The sequence below is a fragment of the Chrysochloris asiatica genome, unplaced genomic scaffold (genome assembly GCF_000296735.1).
Source record: "Chrysochloris asiatica unplaced genomic scaffold, ChrAsi1.0 scaffold00119, whole genome shotgun sequence".
In the NCBI taxonomy this organism is placed as follows: domain Eukaryota; kingdom Metazoa; phylum Chordata; class Mammalia; order Afrosoricida; family Chrysochloridae; genus Chrysochloris; species Chrysochloris asiatica.
Genome location: NW_006408637.1, coordinates 2,005,691 through 2,020,528, shown reverse-complemented (window position 1 = coordinate 2,020,528; position 14,838 = coordinate 2,005,691). Strand labels below are relative to the sequence as shown.

At 37.3% G+C, this 14,838-nt stretch overlaps 1 protein-coding gene across 1 annotated transcript in view; it reads right to left on the bottom strand.

The window, feature by feature from the left end:
• FMN2 (formin 2) overlaps nucleotides 1-14,838 on the bottom strand; it is a 655,381-nt gene that overhangs the window by 237,348 nt on the left and 403,195 nt on the right. The window contains exons 10-12 of the mRNA XM_006868578.1: nucleotides 2,229-2,320; nucleotides 1,936-2,065; nucleotides 690-836 (exon numbers count right to left, since the gene is read on the bottom strand). Of these exons, the coding sequence (XP_006868640.1) occupies nucleotides 690-836; nucleotides 1,936-2,065; nucleotides 2,229-2,320 (369 nt within the window). The remainder of the gene's footprint in view (nucleotides 1-689; nucleotides 837-1,935; nucleotides 2,066-2,228; nucleotides 2,321-14,838) is intronic.

Genomic DNA, 14,838 nt, shown 5'->3' with positions numbered 1-14,838 from the left:
CAAAGAAAAGGAATCATTTGATTTTCTTAGTTTATAACCACACATGGTGACTCTAACCATCATGGTTGGTTTTTATTCATTTATATTTCTCATTGGCACACTCACAATCCCTTGCATATTCATTTTAAACAAGCACAGTTTTATTAGTTGAATCTTAAAATAATTAGGTTTACAAAAAGCTTGGGTAATCCCATAGATACTAGTTTCACGAAAAAAATGTTTCAGTAGAAATATCATTATTTTGTACTCAACATTTTATTTACAAATTTATTTTACTCAAGTTGTTTTAATTTCCAAACTGTGCATTTACTGGTATCCACTGCTTAATATGGAAAGAAAGGAAATAATGGATATACAGTCTATTTCATGGAAATCAGTCTTTTAGAATATAAAATGATAAATAAATATTGACAGCCAGGGTAAAGACAGTATTGAAAAAAAGTAATTACAATTTAAAAAATATATTTCACTCAGTTATTCATTAAGGAAGGAATTCAAAATTAATCAATAATAATACATTATTATTAAATGTCACAAAAGTATAATGACCATGATCCTTATCTCAAAACAAAGAAACAATTGACATTGTAACATAAAGTAATCAAAATGATGAGTTTTGAGTCAAGTCTATTACTAGATCAAATATCTAATCTTCAATTTGCCTACATTCATTCATGGGAAATACTTACACTGCTTTTGACATCTTTCAGCTTTGGAAGAATGTCTAATCCAAAGCCATCAGCCTGTCCCCGAGTCTTATTTCCACCATTCATGTAGTTGCCAAAGGCAAGAACCAAACCCAGAACCTGCATAACACCTGGGCCATTTTTTAATGTCTGTAAAACAATATGAAGAATCATTTTTCTCTTATTATAGGATTCTGTAACTGGGATTCATAGTATACTAACAGTTATGGGTCACAATCCAACTTTTCATTGCTCATGATAAAGTACATTTTAAGAACAGTATCTCTAATGTGAACTTTTAAAAGTAGTCACACAATAAGTATTCAGATGGAGCTTTGTAAATTGAGAGAGATCAGTCTAACACCATGTCTATGATAGAATTATGAAAAATAAACAAAATGAACCCAAAAGAGCACAAGACTATGAATTGAGAACTACAAAATAGTATCATTTCTCTCATCTTAATTTTATTTACCTCTGAAGCAATATGAAATTTTGGCAGGTATAGGAGTTCTGGTGTGACACTGTAGGATAAGCAATGGACTGCTACCAAAAGGTGAGCAGATCAGCCACTCCTTGGAAATCCTATACAGTATTACTATGAGAGAGAACCGATTTGATGGCACTTAACAACAACGAAAGCTAAAAGGAAGTGATAAAGATTCATTACCAACATTGGATTTTTCTGCCAAAAGCTCACTCGTTCTAAAAAACTAAGTTGAACTTGAAATTTGCATTTCACTTCCTCTGAAACTTTCTAAATTTAATAACATTTCCAGTTTAAAATAGGATTTGCCACACCAGAACAAATATTAATACTGATTTTTGTCAAACTTGTAGAAAACATTTATTCTCTGTTATCATACGAATTTGTTGAATCATCTGTTCTGAAGTCATTTGGTTGGAATAATTATAAAAAATGTGTTGAATGCCCCTTCCAAAAATAAATAAAATGCCTTTAAATTGCAAGCATTTTGAAGTGTGATGTATGAGACGTTCAGGTTTTGACCAAAGCTGAAGGGTCAAATTCTTTAGATGCTGATATGCATTGGCCACATTCAAATGATGGAGTCCGACCAACAGATCAATCTGAGCATTTGCTTTAATCTTGAAGCACAATCATAAAATGCTCCATTCTGTTTTATGAGTCCTTAGAGTAACTAAGAGAAAATGCTGTGAAATCTGAACATGACAGAACTAGACTGAATACGCGAACTGAAGCCTCTACTTTAAACGGACCAGAACCCACCTCACACAATTTCTGTAGTAATTCCAGTTTACGACGAATGGAGCAGATACTTTCTGAAAATGTTGACTGGAAAAGGATGCAAAAGACTCGCTCTGAAAAGTTGGGGATTAATGACAGTTCATAAAGGAACCTAAGGAAATAAAGCCAAGTTCAGAGGAGAAATACAACTCATAAAAGCAGATGTTTACCTCCTATCATTGAATACTAATTATGCACTTAAGACATTGCAATTTCCAAACAGAATGAAACCACTGTACTGTGGATGACCTGTACTTGGTGGTAAGGATGCTTACTGTTCAGGTTTGTCCAGAGACTTGGCGTTTTCCTTGTCTTTGGATGACCTGCCGTGTTTTTCAATCTTTTCCAGCTCATCTGACTGTGCTCTCTGAAAAAACAAAAGTTGATCAGTTTTTCAAGCTCTGGTCAATAAAGTCCCTCAGATAGTAGTGATTTTAATATGGTGAAACTATATATTTTTTCATATTTCTTTGCATCTGTTTGAGGTAAAACTTGACTTAATTCACAGACATTTTAAAGTGTAAGTATGTTTAATGCAGTCAGATTATCTATGTCTTTGAAAAAAATTTTACTGACAATTTATAATCTGTGAAATATTTATCACTCCAGTACAAACTATGTATTCATTCAAGTATAAAACAATATACTTTGCCTCTCTTGCTATTTTGGCTATTAATACTACTGTATGGAGTTCAGGTGTGGTGCTACGGGTGAATGCACCAGACTGTAAAGCCGTTTGAATGGTGAGGTCAGCAGTTCAAGCTAACCAGCTGCTCCTCAGAAACCCTATAAAGACAGGGTCACTATGGGTTGGAATCGACTCAATAGCACATAACAACAACAACAACAACATAATACTGTATTGGTGGTGGTGGTGGTTATGTGCCATGGAGTCAGTTGGTTTCTGAGGCTATATATATTTATGGGAGCAGAAAGTCTCATCTTTCTCCCCCAGAATGTCTGGTAGTTTTGAAATGCTAACCTTGAGGTCAGCAGCCAGACTCATAACCACTTCGCTACCAGAGCTCCTCATAAACCTGGATTGGATGCAAGAATTTAATTTTAAAGTAAGACCCTTAGTTAAAAAACAATCAAACTAAATTTGGAAGTAAGTTGATTCTAAAGTTTTAATAACATTTTGAAAGAAAAAAGCACTTTTTTAAAAACAATTATAATCATTGTTATTACTATTTGTATTTTAGAAACACAAAAATACAATTGAATTATTAAGTTGGGGGAAAAGTACAAGGTTTTACTCCGTCAACTGAATTTTTTTTTTCAACTGAAAAATGACTCCTGACTTATTTTCCTCCTAAACATCTATCTTTTCTCTTTATTCTCAAAGGAAAACTTTGTCATCCTCAGTTGTTTTCTTTATGGCATATCTTTTGCATTTCTTTCAAAAGGTAGAAGATTTATAGACTTCAAGAATTACAATTCTATTAATTTTTATAGCACATTTGTATAATTTTATTTGTATTTTGCAGCTTACAAAGATGTTTCAAAGAAGCCAAGATACTATATTAAAGAAAGTGAGTGTACTACCATACCTTCAGTTTGAACCCAGTACAAAGCATTAAAATTCTTTCTACATTATATTTGTTTAACAGAAAAGCTCTCAGCCAAGAACATCTTTAGAAGATAGAGTTTGAGAGATTTCTAGATTATCTACACACGCTGTCTAAACAAAATGATGTTTCTGCTTTCTATTCATTATTTTTAAATTATGTTGCCTTTGATGGATTAACTAATAAAGAATTGATACTCTGAAGATGCCTCTTTTTAAAAAGAGGAACTTCGTGGATACTGTAGAAGTTTGATAAATTTTACATTTGGAATGTAATGTACCAAAATGTACAAAGAAATAAAGGAGGCATATTTTATTGCAAGTATTCCAAGGTACTCAAAAATTATGAAAGTCCTTTTAGAATTTCAGTTACATAGTGATTTTATTTTTTGCCAGGTTATTGTGGCCCTCCTTAAATTTTTGGTGGAGTCATCAACTTGGAGTCCTGGTGTGGCACTGTAGGATCAGCAATGGACTGCAAGGTTGGTTTCAAATGCCAGGTTAATAGTTCAAACTCACCAGTTGCTCCTCGGAAATGCTATACAGGGTTGCTATGAGTCAGAACCGACTCATTAGCACTTAATTACAACATTCACAACAATCATCAACTCATTTATATATCAACTCCACAGATATTTTCAGAATACCACTTAAAGCCTCATTAGAAGATAGTCTTTTAATAATGACCATAATCACCTTTCTGATAACTAAGCAACCAAAGTAATGTTATGTTGTTAACTGTTGACAAATCGGTTCTGACTCATGACGATCCTGTATAGAGTTACTGAGGAGCAGTTGGTGAGTTTGAACAGCCGACCTTATGTTTAGAAGTTCAGCGCTGATCCTACAATGCCATACCAAGAGTCCAAGGTAATGTTACAAAAGACTATTAATAAAGTCAAGAGTACTGATAAATCAAGTTTTGTTCTCAAAATAGAGATACACAGGTACTTCTGGTTTGGGGGTGGGTGAAGCACAGACAGGTAGGAAAAACTCCTCTGAGGAGGTGTGGAAAAACAGAGAATGAGCTTTTGTGGAACAGAGCCAGAGTTTTAGATCTTGTAGAAGTCTCCGGGTGTCAGTTTCCCATGTCCACCTGTGGAGAAATCGAACTGTGATAGCAAAATATGGCAAATTCTGAGTCGATCAGATGGCCTGGACTGAGATTGGAGGTCAGGGCCACAGCCAATTGGAGGCAGTGACACAGCACTAGAAGCTGTGGAGCTGCCTCTGGAAGGAGAGGTGTGACCTATTTTTCATTTTTCACTTATCTTTTGTCTTCTCTCCACTCATGTCCTCACTGCCCAGCCCAGATACCTTCAGGTGGGTGGGAGCACACCCACAAAACAGTCCAATATTGCACCCACAGTCTTCCTACAGCACAGAAAGGAGATCCCTGAGAGCCCCACTGGTCCTGCAGGTTGCTTCTTATGACATCTAACTCTGGGACCCAGCCCTAAGTTGACTTGGGTGGGACCCTTTATCCCTGCCTGCACAGCAAAGGCTACTGGAAAGTCAACTGCAATTTTATTTTTGTTTTTGAGTGGTGGTTTAAGTAAGTCTCTGCTTTTATGTTGTTTATGTTTTTGGTCCTTTTGGTCTCACTCTTTTCCTGGGAGTGGGAACGTTCTCACCCTACCTTACCCAAGAAGAGACAGCAATCATGCTCATATAGCCAAACTACATGCATACCCTGTAATATCACACCATCTGGACAAGAGCCAAAAAGCTGTCCTGGGCTGACAGTGCTGTGTTATGGCTAGGAGGAATTAACTGTCATTATCCCCAGGCCTCATAACTTCCTTTCTTTTGCTTTTCCAATATGTTGCCTTCTCCATTTGTTCTTCTTGGAACGTAGTGAACTCCACCTCAGAAATTCTCTGTTCCTTTCACTCTCATATGTGTATATGAATTTGAGAGTCATGTATGTGTGCATATACATGCACACAACTTGTCAGGGGGAGATCGTATGTATATGCTCTTAGCCAACTTAATTTCTTTCCTTCAACCAATGCAGGAAAAAAACCCAGGCATACACACAAAAAACTTTTTCATTCTATAACCTTAATAATATTAGTGGAATAAATGTGAATCCACACATTTTGAAATATTAGTCATCTTAAAGGAATGAGCACACATGTCAAAGTCCTTGACATATCTTAGAAGTCCCTGCATAGCTTGTATGTACACCAACAAACTGACATGCAGTGATCCTTCAGTGTTTAAACAGAGACTCTTTACAAATGAATAGTACTGCTGCATCTTTGTGTTCTAGAAGATTTAGATTAGTCACTTGTGGGCACTCCCAAGAACTAAATCACTACTAATGGTGTTGTTGTTATGAAGTGCCATTGATTTGGTTCCAAGTCATAGCAAACTTGTGTAGGATTTCTGAAAAACGGTTGATAGGTTTGACCCACCGACCTGAGGTAAGCAGTCCAGTGCTTAACCTAGAGCACCACACCAGGACTCCACTTATAGTTCTGTTAAAAATAAGTCAGAACTGGCATAGGTCAATTTTCAAATGCCTGATAGTATTTTAGAAGAAACTGCACTAAAGTAGCACAGAAATCAAAAGAACAGCCAAACTATCCAGTTGAAACACCCAGGTGGGGATGCACATGGAGTGTTGACAAAAAGGGACAGGTCTGGAGTTTATTCACGTAGCAAACGCGTATGATTCACCTGCTATGTGTGAGTCTACTGAGGACGTTGTTGTTGCTAAGTGTCGTCGAGATGGTTCAAACAGCAACCTGTGTAGGGTTTTCAAGGAGCAACTGGTGGGTTTATTGAGAAAGCAAACACTAGCACATCACAGCTCCTGCCTTCAGGGAAAGTAGGCAGACAAATGGTAGTGCCGTGAGTGGGCTCCCAGTGGTATTAAATAATGATAGCACAGTTGAGAGTTTTCATTGAAATTTAAGAAGGTAACTCAATTTCATATGGAAATGTAACTAGAAAAGGGGAAATGCGAGTATTTTAACAGATTTGAGGTAATAAAAGAATGGGTCAGCATTTGTCCCTGATACTGGGAGGAAATCTCTAAACTGTGGGAATTTCCTGAGTGTTCATGTTATTCACAATGAGCCCCCACGACCACCTTTGAAAGTTTCCTTGAACTTGATAGCAGAACTACATGATGCCCGACTACCACTACTGACTGCACTGAAAGGGATCACATCAGGAGGCCTCAGACACAGGAGGAACCTGGTGTGGCATTACAGGGTAAACACTGGCCTGTTAACCGTGCTAACCACATGGTGGGCACTTCAAACCCACCAGTCACTCTCAGAGACCCCATACAGTGTAGGTGTGAGTTGGAACTGACTCTACAGCACACAACAGTAACAAAAGGTAGAATGGGAGAAAGCAGAGGACAAAACTCAAAATCATAGAAAAGATCAAGCTTGCTAGTCAGACAGAGATTGGTGGAACCCTGAGAGATTATGAACCTAGGTCACATTTCAGGCCTGGCTCCATTTCCAGGAAATCAACAGACAGATCAACAGCAACACTAGTGAGGTACTCACACCAAGAATGAGCAACAATTTGAGATCACAAAGGCAGCATTTACCCAAGGACAAAGTTCAGAAGGGTTAGGAAAGGAGGAAGAATGGAAACAAGAAACACAGGGAGGAAGTGGGTGGGATAAATGATGCTACCTGGAGGAGATTGGCATCAGTGAGATGAAAAAAGTGTGTACAATTTGTTAAATCTAAAACGGATGATCTATTCTATAAGCCTTCCCCTATTTAGTTCCTAAAAAATTAAACACCAAGGATGGGGTGGACTTTTCTGAATTATTGGCAATTTTTGTGTCATATATCGATATGCCAGGAAGGTGACATATGTTGACTCCAGGGGGCGATGACAACAGCAATTTCATGTTTGAAACCCACCCATATTTTACCCTGTACATCTCTCCCTGTGCCTGTTACTACTTTGAATCTTTTTGCTATAGTAAAACTGTACTTGTTAAGTATAGCACTTTCCTGAGTTCCATGTTCTAGTGAAATAGATCTTGAGGAGGTAGTGAGAACTCCATTTTTTTTAACCAGGTTGCCAAAACTGAGGGTGATAGTAGGTGTCTTAAAACGTGTAGCTGGTGTTTGATACGAAGGTAGTCTTGTGGAGACCTGTACCCTTCACTAGAGACGGTTGGTTCAGCTCCAGGTAATTAATGACAGAAATCACTTGTACTTTTTCAGATAACTGAGGACATTCTTTGAAATTATACAAAACTTAAGTAAACAGTAGTTTCTTAAAGGTCAGCTAAAATGTGGAATCTGAAATTATATCAATAAACTTTTATACTGTTACATGAAAAAATATATATTTTTTCTTTCAAATACAATGACTCTTTACCCATGTATTATTTTATAAGAACATGCACTGGTGATTTGGAAAGTATTGGGTCATTGACTCTACAGCTTTTCCATGTGCTGGCACATGGCATTTTATGATAGCTTTCAGAAAATACATAATATTTCACCTGTTTTTCATATCACCTCTGATCTTTAAATACTACTAAGTTGTCAAGCTCATGGTGGTAGATACAAGTTTTCCGTTTTTAAAAAAGATTTTTGCTTTCAATCTTAAATTTTGTTATTGGCAACAAACACTTTAATTTGTTTTCTAAGTAGTGACCAGTCCACTTTGCTTATTTTAAAGAAATTTTTGTCAAATATTCAGGTCTGAATAATAAGCAAGTTTTCAAATAAAAATGGTGTTCGGGGAAAACTGGTTTATTTCCATCTGTTATTTAAACAATCTCACAAATGTTTTTTCTGAAAATAACAATTGTATTTTGACATGCAGTAGTTTTACGTGTGTTCTCCATTTTGTGACAAAGAATATTAAAAAGACATATAATCAACAGTTTAAATAAAATACATAATAAAGAGATTTAATAATGTTAATATATTTTACTGCTTCAACAAAGTCACTCTCGAATGAAAATGGCTTTTTTCTTCCCTGTAAGTGTGAGTGATAAAGATTACAATGACTATTTGGACAGAGTGATAGCTAAGGTTTTGTGTCAAATTGGGTTGGGCAGGATTCTCAGTGCTTTAGCAGTTAAGACACAGTTATCCCCTCCATGAGGAGATCTAATATAATCATCAAACCCATGATATGAGTTGATGCGATAAGCACTGATCTGATGCAATTATTCGTTGTGTTTTAAATCCTCACTTCTATGATGTTAATGGAGTCAGATGTAATCTACAGGAGTAGGTTGTATCTTTTGAGTTATGAAAGAACAGAGAAGTGAGCAGAGCTCAGAAAGGCCTACCACCACCGAGAAAGAAGAGCCAGAAGGAGTATATTCTTTGGAAATGCGGTTCAAACACTGTGAATCTCCAAGATCTAGGGAAAGAATGATGCCAAGACACACTGAGATCTCCAAGGAATTGTAGGTCGACAGATGCTAGGAGGAGTCAAGAACTTCCCCAGGACCAAGACTCTGCACAAAGACTTCTAGCCTCTATAAGCTGTGTGAGTTTCAAATTCTACTTACTAAAGTACAGCAGCACTAAATAATTATGAAAGGCAGTGCACTGCAAGTGAAACCAGCATTTTAACCCACAATGCTTTTGCGACATCATTGCAAGTGTCCATACAGGAACTGATGCTCAATTCCTGGCCAATGCACCTCATGCACCGCCACCCTCTGTCTGACAGTGGTGGCTTATATGTTGCTATGATGTTAAAAAGGTTTCAGTAAAGCTTCCAGATGACGACTAGAAAGAAAAGCTTGGTCATTTACTTCCAAAAAATAAACTAATGAAAACCCTATGAGTCCAAAGTCTGAACTCATGATACATGACGTTTTCATGAGTCATTGGCTGACTCAACAGCAGCTAACACAACAAGAACATTAATATGACAAGAGATTTGACCTGGCAGATCCCTTGGGAAGTTTACAGGAATCCATGGGCATTCAAGAGCCACAAATTTGGAAGTGATACTCGGTATAAGCTTTCTATCCAGCTGATGATTAAACTGGCTCTTTAACAACCCCTCTTCTAATGAAAAAACCACCACCTATCTGTCAGTTTGTCGTACTCTGGTGGCTTGTGTATTGCTGTGATTCTGGAAGCTCTCCACCAGTATTTTAAATACCAGTAGGGTCACACATGGTAAACAGGTTTCAGCTGAGCTGAGTCAGAACCAACTTGACAACACTTACTAACAACAAAAACAATGAACAAAGACCACATGGGATGACATAAAAAACATCACAAAGGAAGAAAGCAAATTGTTATTAAGAAGACAACAAAGACGGAAAAGACCAAAATGGATGTCAAAGGGACTCTGAAACATGCTCTCCAGCATAGAGATGCAAATGGAAGCATTAAGGAGGTAAAAGAAGTCTGGCCATCCTGGCTTCCATGGAGCACTCTGGCTGTACTTCTTGCAACACAGATTTGGTTATTCTTTTGGCAACCTATGGTATTTTCAATATTCTTTTCCAATATCATAACGCAAATGCATCAGTTCTTCTATGGTTTCCTCATTCTGTGCACATGCATATGAGGTTATTGAAAATACCATGGAGCATCTTAGTCCTCAAACTGACATCTTTGCCCTTCTACATTTTAAAGAGGTCTTGTGCAGCAGATTTGCCCAATGTGATGTCGTTTGATTCCTTGACTGCTGCTTCCATGAGTGTTATGGTTGATTCAAGTAAAATGAAGTCTTTGACAACTTGAATCTTTTCTCCATTTATATGGATGTTGTTTATTAGTCCAATGGTGAGGATTTTTGCCTTCTTTTCATTGAGATGCAACCCATATTGAAAGCTGCAATGTATGCTCTTCATCAGTAAGTATTGTAAGTCCTCTTTGCTTTCAGAAAGAAAGATTGTGTCATCTGTATATCGCAGTTTATTAATAAGTCTTCCTCCAACCCTGATGCCACATTTTTGTTCATATAATCCAGCTTCTCAGATTATGTGCTCAGTATATTGAATGAATAAGTATGGTGAGAAAATACAAACATGGCACACACCTTTCCTAATTTTAAACCATTAGGTGTTTCCTTGTTCTATTCAAACAACTGCCTTTTGGTCTATGCACAGTTTCCTCATGAGCACAATTAAGTGCTCCAGAATTCTCATCTTCATAATGTTGCCCATAGCTTGTCATGATCCACACAACTGAACGCTTTTGCATAGTCAATAGAGCAAAGGTAAACATCTTTCTGGTATTCTATGCTTTCAACCAAGGTCTATCAGACATCAGGAGTGATCCCTCATCCCACGTTCTCTTCTGAATCTGCTTGAGCCTCTGGAAGTTCTCTGCCAATGTGTGGTTGGTTGCAGCCATTTTTGCATTATCTGACTCATAGTCACCCTGTATAGGGTTTCTAAGGCTGTAGGTAAATCTTTGCAGAAGCAGAAAACCTTATCTTTCTCCTGGGAGAGGCTAGCAGATTTGAACTTCCATGTTTAGTTGATTATAAATACAAAGAGTTCACTACTTCATTACATTCATACCCAAGTGTTTGCATAATTACATACAACACTGTTATTTCTACTTTATAGTATAAATCAGTTACAACTTATAATGACCCTGTATAGGACTTCCAAGGAGGAGCTGGCAGGTTTGAACCATGTAGTTAGCAGTCCAGTGACTTTGCTACAGCACCATAACAGGTATGACACATAGTGTTATCCATGAATTTATTTTCAGGATAGTAACTGAAGCATTATAAATAAACATATCTGAAAAAGTAACCACAGGATGGATTGAGCTGAGAACCAATGGACGGGTTTAATGGGTACTCATCCAAGATGACTCATTTTTTCCCTAGATATTTAGGAAAGACCTCAAAAAGAAAAGTAGTAACATTGTTTGCATAAAGAGCAGATGTAACCATGCTAAATAAATTGGAAAATGCCAAGTGATTAATTTCTGCAAGTGGGAGTGATCATTTAAGACAAGATGAGTGGGTATAGCAGAAGGAGAAGACCAAGAGCAGGAAGAAATGTCATGGAGTTCTGAAAATAATGTCTCTTCAGTCAGCTTCATCACCATCTAAGGAAAATACTAATCTTAATACTGTGGCAGCGGTGAGTAGCAAGTGGAGCATCAATCCAATCAGCTCAACAACCGCATTTACTCGAGGTAACAAATTCTCATACATACAATACACCATTAAAATCTGAAAATGATATTCTTCTTTCTGTCATAATGAGAAGAAATGTACAAAGTTTAAGTTTAATTCAAATGTAAAAGTAAAAGTTGGTCCTCAAATTAATTTTGTGGAAAATCAAAGTTACTCTTTCTTCCATGAGACACAGTAATCATTAAAATCAGGATTAAAACCTTCAGATTTCTAAAGTCCCACTGTGGCATTGTCGAATAAGCACTGGATAGCTAACCACAAGGTTAGTGGTTCAAAACCACCAGCTGTAACTTGGAAACCATATACAGGGTCACAATGCGTCAGAACAGACTCAAAGTCACTTAACAACAACAAACAGTATGTTTAAAGTGATTCTATTTAAACTCATCAAGGATAGTGCTCTAAGTACCACAAATAATTAAGTGTATGTATTCACTAAATAAGGAGCCTTGGTAGGGTAGCAGTTATGAATCGGGCTGTGAACCACAAGGTAAGCAGTTTGAATGTACCAGCTGTTCTGTGGGAGAAAGATGAGGTTTTCTGCTCCCGTAAAGATTTACAGCCTCGGAAACCCTGTACAGGGTCGCTGTGAGTCAGAACTGACACCACAGCACATAACCACCACCATTCACTGAATATTTTTGTAGCACTGTGTAGGTAAAATACTATTACTACTACTAATAAAGGACATTTATGCTATTGGAGAAGAGACAGATAGAAAAGGTAATCATGCTAATATGTATGGAAAGTCTACTCTAACAAGTGCTTAAACGGTGAGGTGCATATTACTGAAGGAGTCTTTTAAGTTTATAAAAAGAGGATTTAACACAAGGAAGGCTTCCTGAAGAAGGAATAACTGGCAAAGACTCAGAAGGGTAACTAGACAGTTACTAGGAGGAAGTGGCAAGTAAAAATGTCCTGTCTTCCTATTTAAAAGAACAACATATGTCACAGTTTTGTAGCTGGGGAATCTAGAAGGTTTCAAAGAACTAAGAATAGTCAGAGGACTGAGGAGCTAAGAAATGGGAGACTGCTAAAAGATGATAAAGTGGACAGGAGCTCGATCAAGCAAATCAAACAAACATTCAAATTCAAATGTGAAAGAGAAGAGCTTGGATCCCATATATGCAAATAATAAGCAGCCATAAACTTCAGAAGCCAAGTGCGGACTCATAGCAACACTGTATAGGATTTTTGAGGAGTGGCTGGTGAGTTTGAACCACCAAACTTTGCAGTTCAACCTGACCTTGTGGTTCAGTGCTCATCTCACAGTGCTACACTAGGACTTCTAGAAGCCAATGGTTGTTAAGAGCCATCAAGTCAGTTCTGACTTATAGAGAATCTGTATAGGGTTTCCAAGGAGCTGCTGGTGGGTTTGAACTGCTGACCTTGTGGTTCGCAGTCCAGTACTGATTCTACAGAGGAAAGTCCGTAAGCCAAGGACTCCATAAGCCAAGAATCAGCAGGAAAATATTAAGTGTTTTCTAACAAGTAAATGATTTTCTCTTATTGACCTTTACACAGCTCAATGCTTAGACTCCCCTTTTTTCAATGTAGTCGTTCAGTGCCATCGACTGGGTTATGGCTCCTAGAGACCCTGCATAGGGCTTCTGACCATCAGCTGGTGGGTTTGAGGGGCTGGCTTTGTGGTTCACAGTCCAGTGCAGAACCTACAGTGCCACACCAGGATCAGTCAAATTAAAATCTCATATTAAAAACAATTTTAAAAAATATATGAGCAATACCACATCATTTCTCTCCATGCAGGAGCATTAATAATTTTAACACTCATTTCCCAGGAATTCAAGGGATGGAGTTGGTGTATCCAAATAAGCAAAGTTATCAAAAATACGTCAATCATTTTATGGTTTGGGTACTGTAGGACAAGCAATACACTGCTAACCACAAGGTGGGCAGTTCAAACCCATCAGCTGCTCCTTGGAAACCCTATACAGAGTCACTATGAGTCAGAACTATCTCAATGGCACTTAATAACAAAAACATCACAACCCAGATGAACAAAAATAATATAATTTGGGAGTTTTGTAAGTCTGAAAGTGATTTAATATCTAAAGCTCTTTTTTTTTTTATTCTGCAATTGACCTTAAACATGTTTATCACTGAAAATGTATATACTTGTAAGGAATCAGTGAACCACCTCAGTACAAAAATGCGATGTGAGAATATGGTTTTAAACAGTTCCATGGAGAAAGTCAATGCTCCTTTCACAGGTGTTTTAAGAAACTGACCATTAAATGTTGCTTAAAACATGAATGATTCAAATGCCTCTAGAAAGTTATGGGAACACAGGTGGTTAACCTAATTCATTTAAAGTAATGTAATATAATATAAATTTTGAGGATGCTATATCATGTGACTCCCACTAAACCCCTTCCAGATTAAAGTCTATGGTATGTCAGCTACTACCCCAAGAAACCTTTAAAGCATGCCTGTGTAATCCAATCCTGAGAAGTGTAAACTTAGACCTCTATTCCTTCTACCCTACCTGCTGATACTTCCTTTCAAATTGGATTTTTGTTGCTGTTGTTATTAAGTGCTGTCGAATCAGTACTAACTCATGGTAATCTTGTATAGGGTTTCTGAGGAGCGACTGGTGAGTTTGAACCACCAACCTTGAGATTCAAACAGACCTTATGGTCCAATGCATTATCCTGCGGTGCCAAAGTAGGAGTCCTCCAATTGGATTGTTGTTTTTAGTGCCTTCAAGTTGATTCGGACTCAGAGTGATCCTGTACAGGCTTTCCACGAAACAGCAGGTGGGTTTGAACCACAATGTCAATGGTTCATAGTTCAGTGCTTATCCTACAGCGCCAGAGAGTTGTTTAATTACAACGGGGTGTAGAATATATTTTCCTTTGCTGTATTTTTTTCAACTGGGCTTCTAATAAGATTCACTTCTATGGTTTGGCTTTGTTAAGATTTTGTAAAATTTCTGAGCAGAAATAAATGGTTATCATTAAACTCAATGGTTATCATTAAAATACAAATAAAATTATAGTTATGTGTGGATAGTTTTTACAGAATCATCTTTTACCTGATGTTAACCACTTTGTACATTAATGGAAACATAAGGAATCTGCCTATATCTCCATTAGTACCCCAAAGTCTCTCACTTCCCACCCGCTCTCACAAACATAAAGTTTGAGAATCTGACACTATATATATAT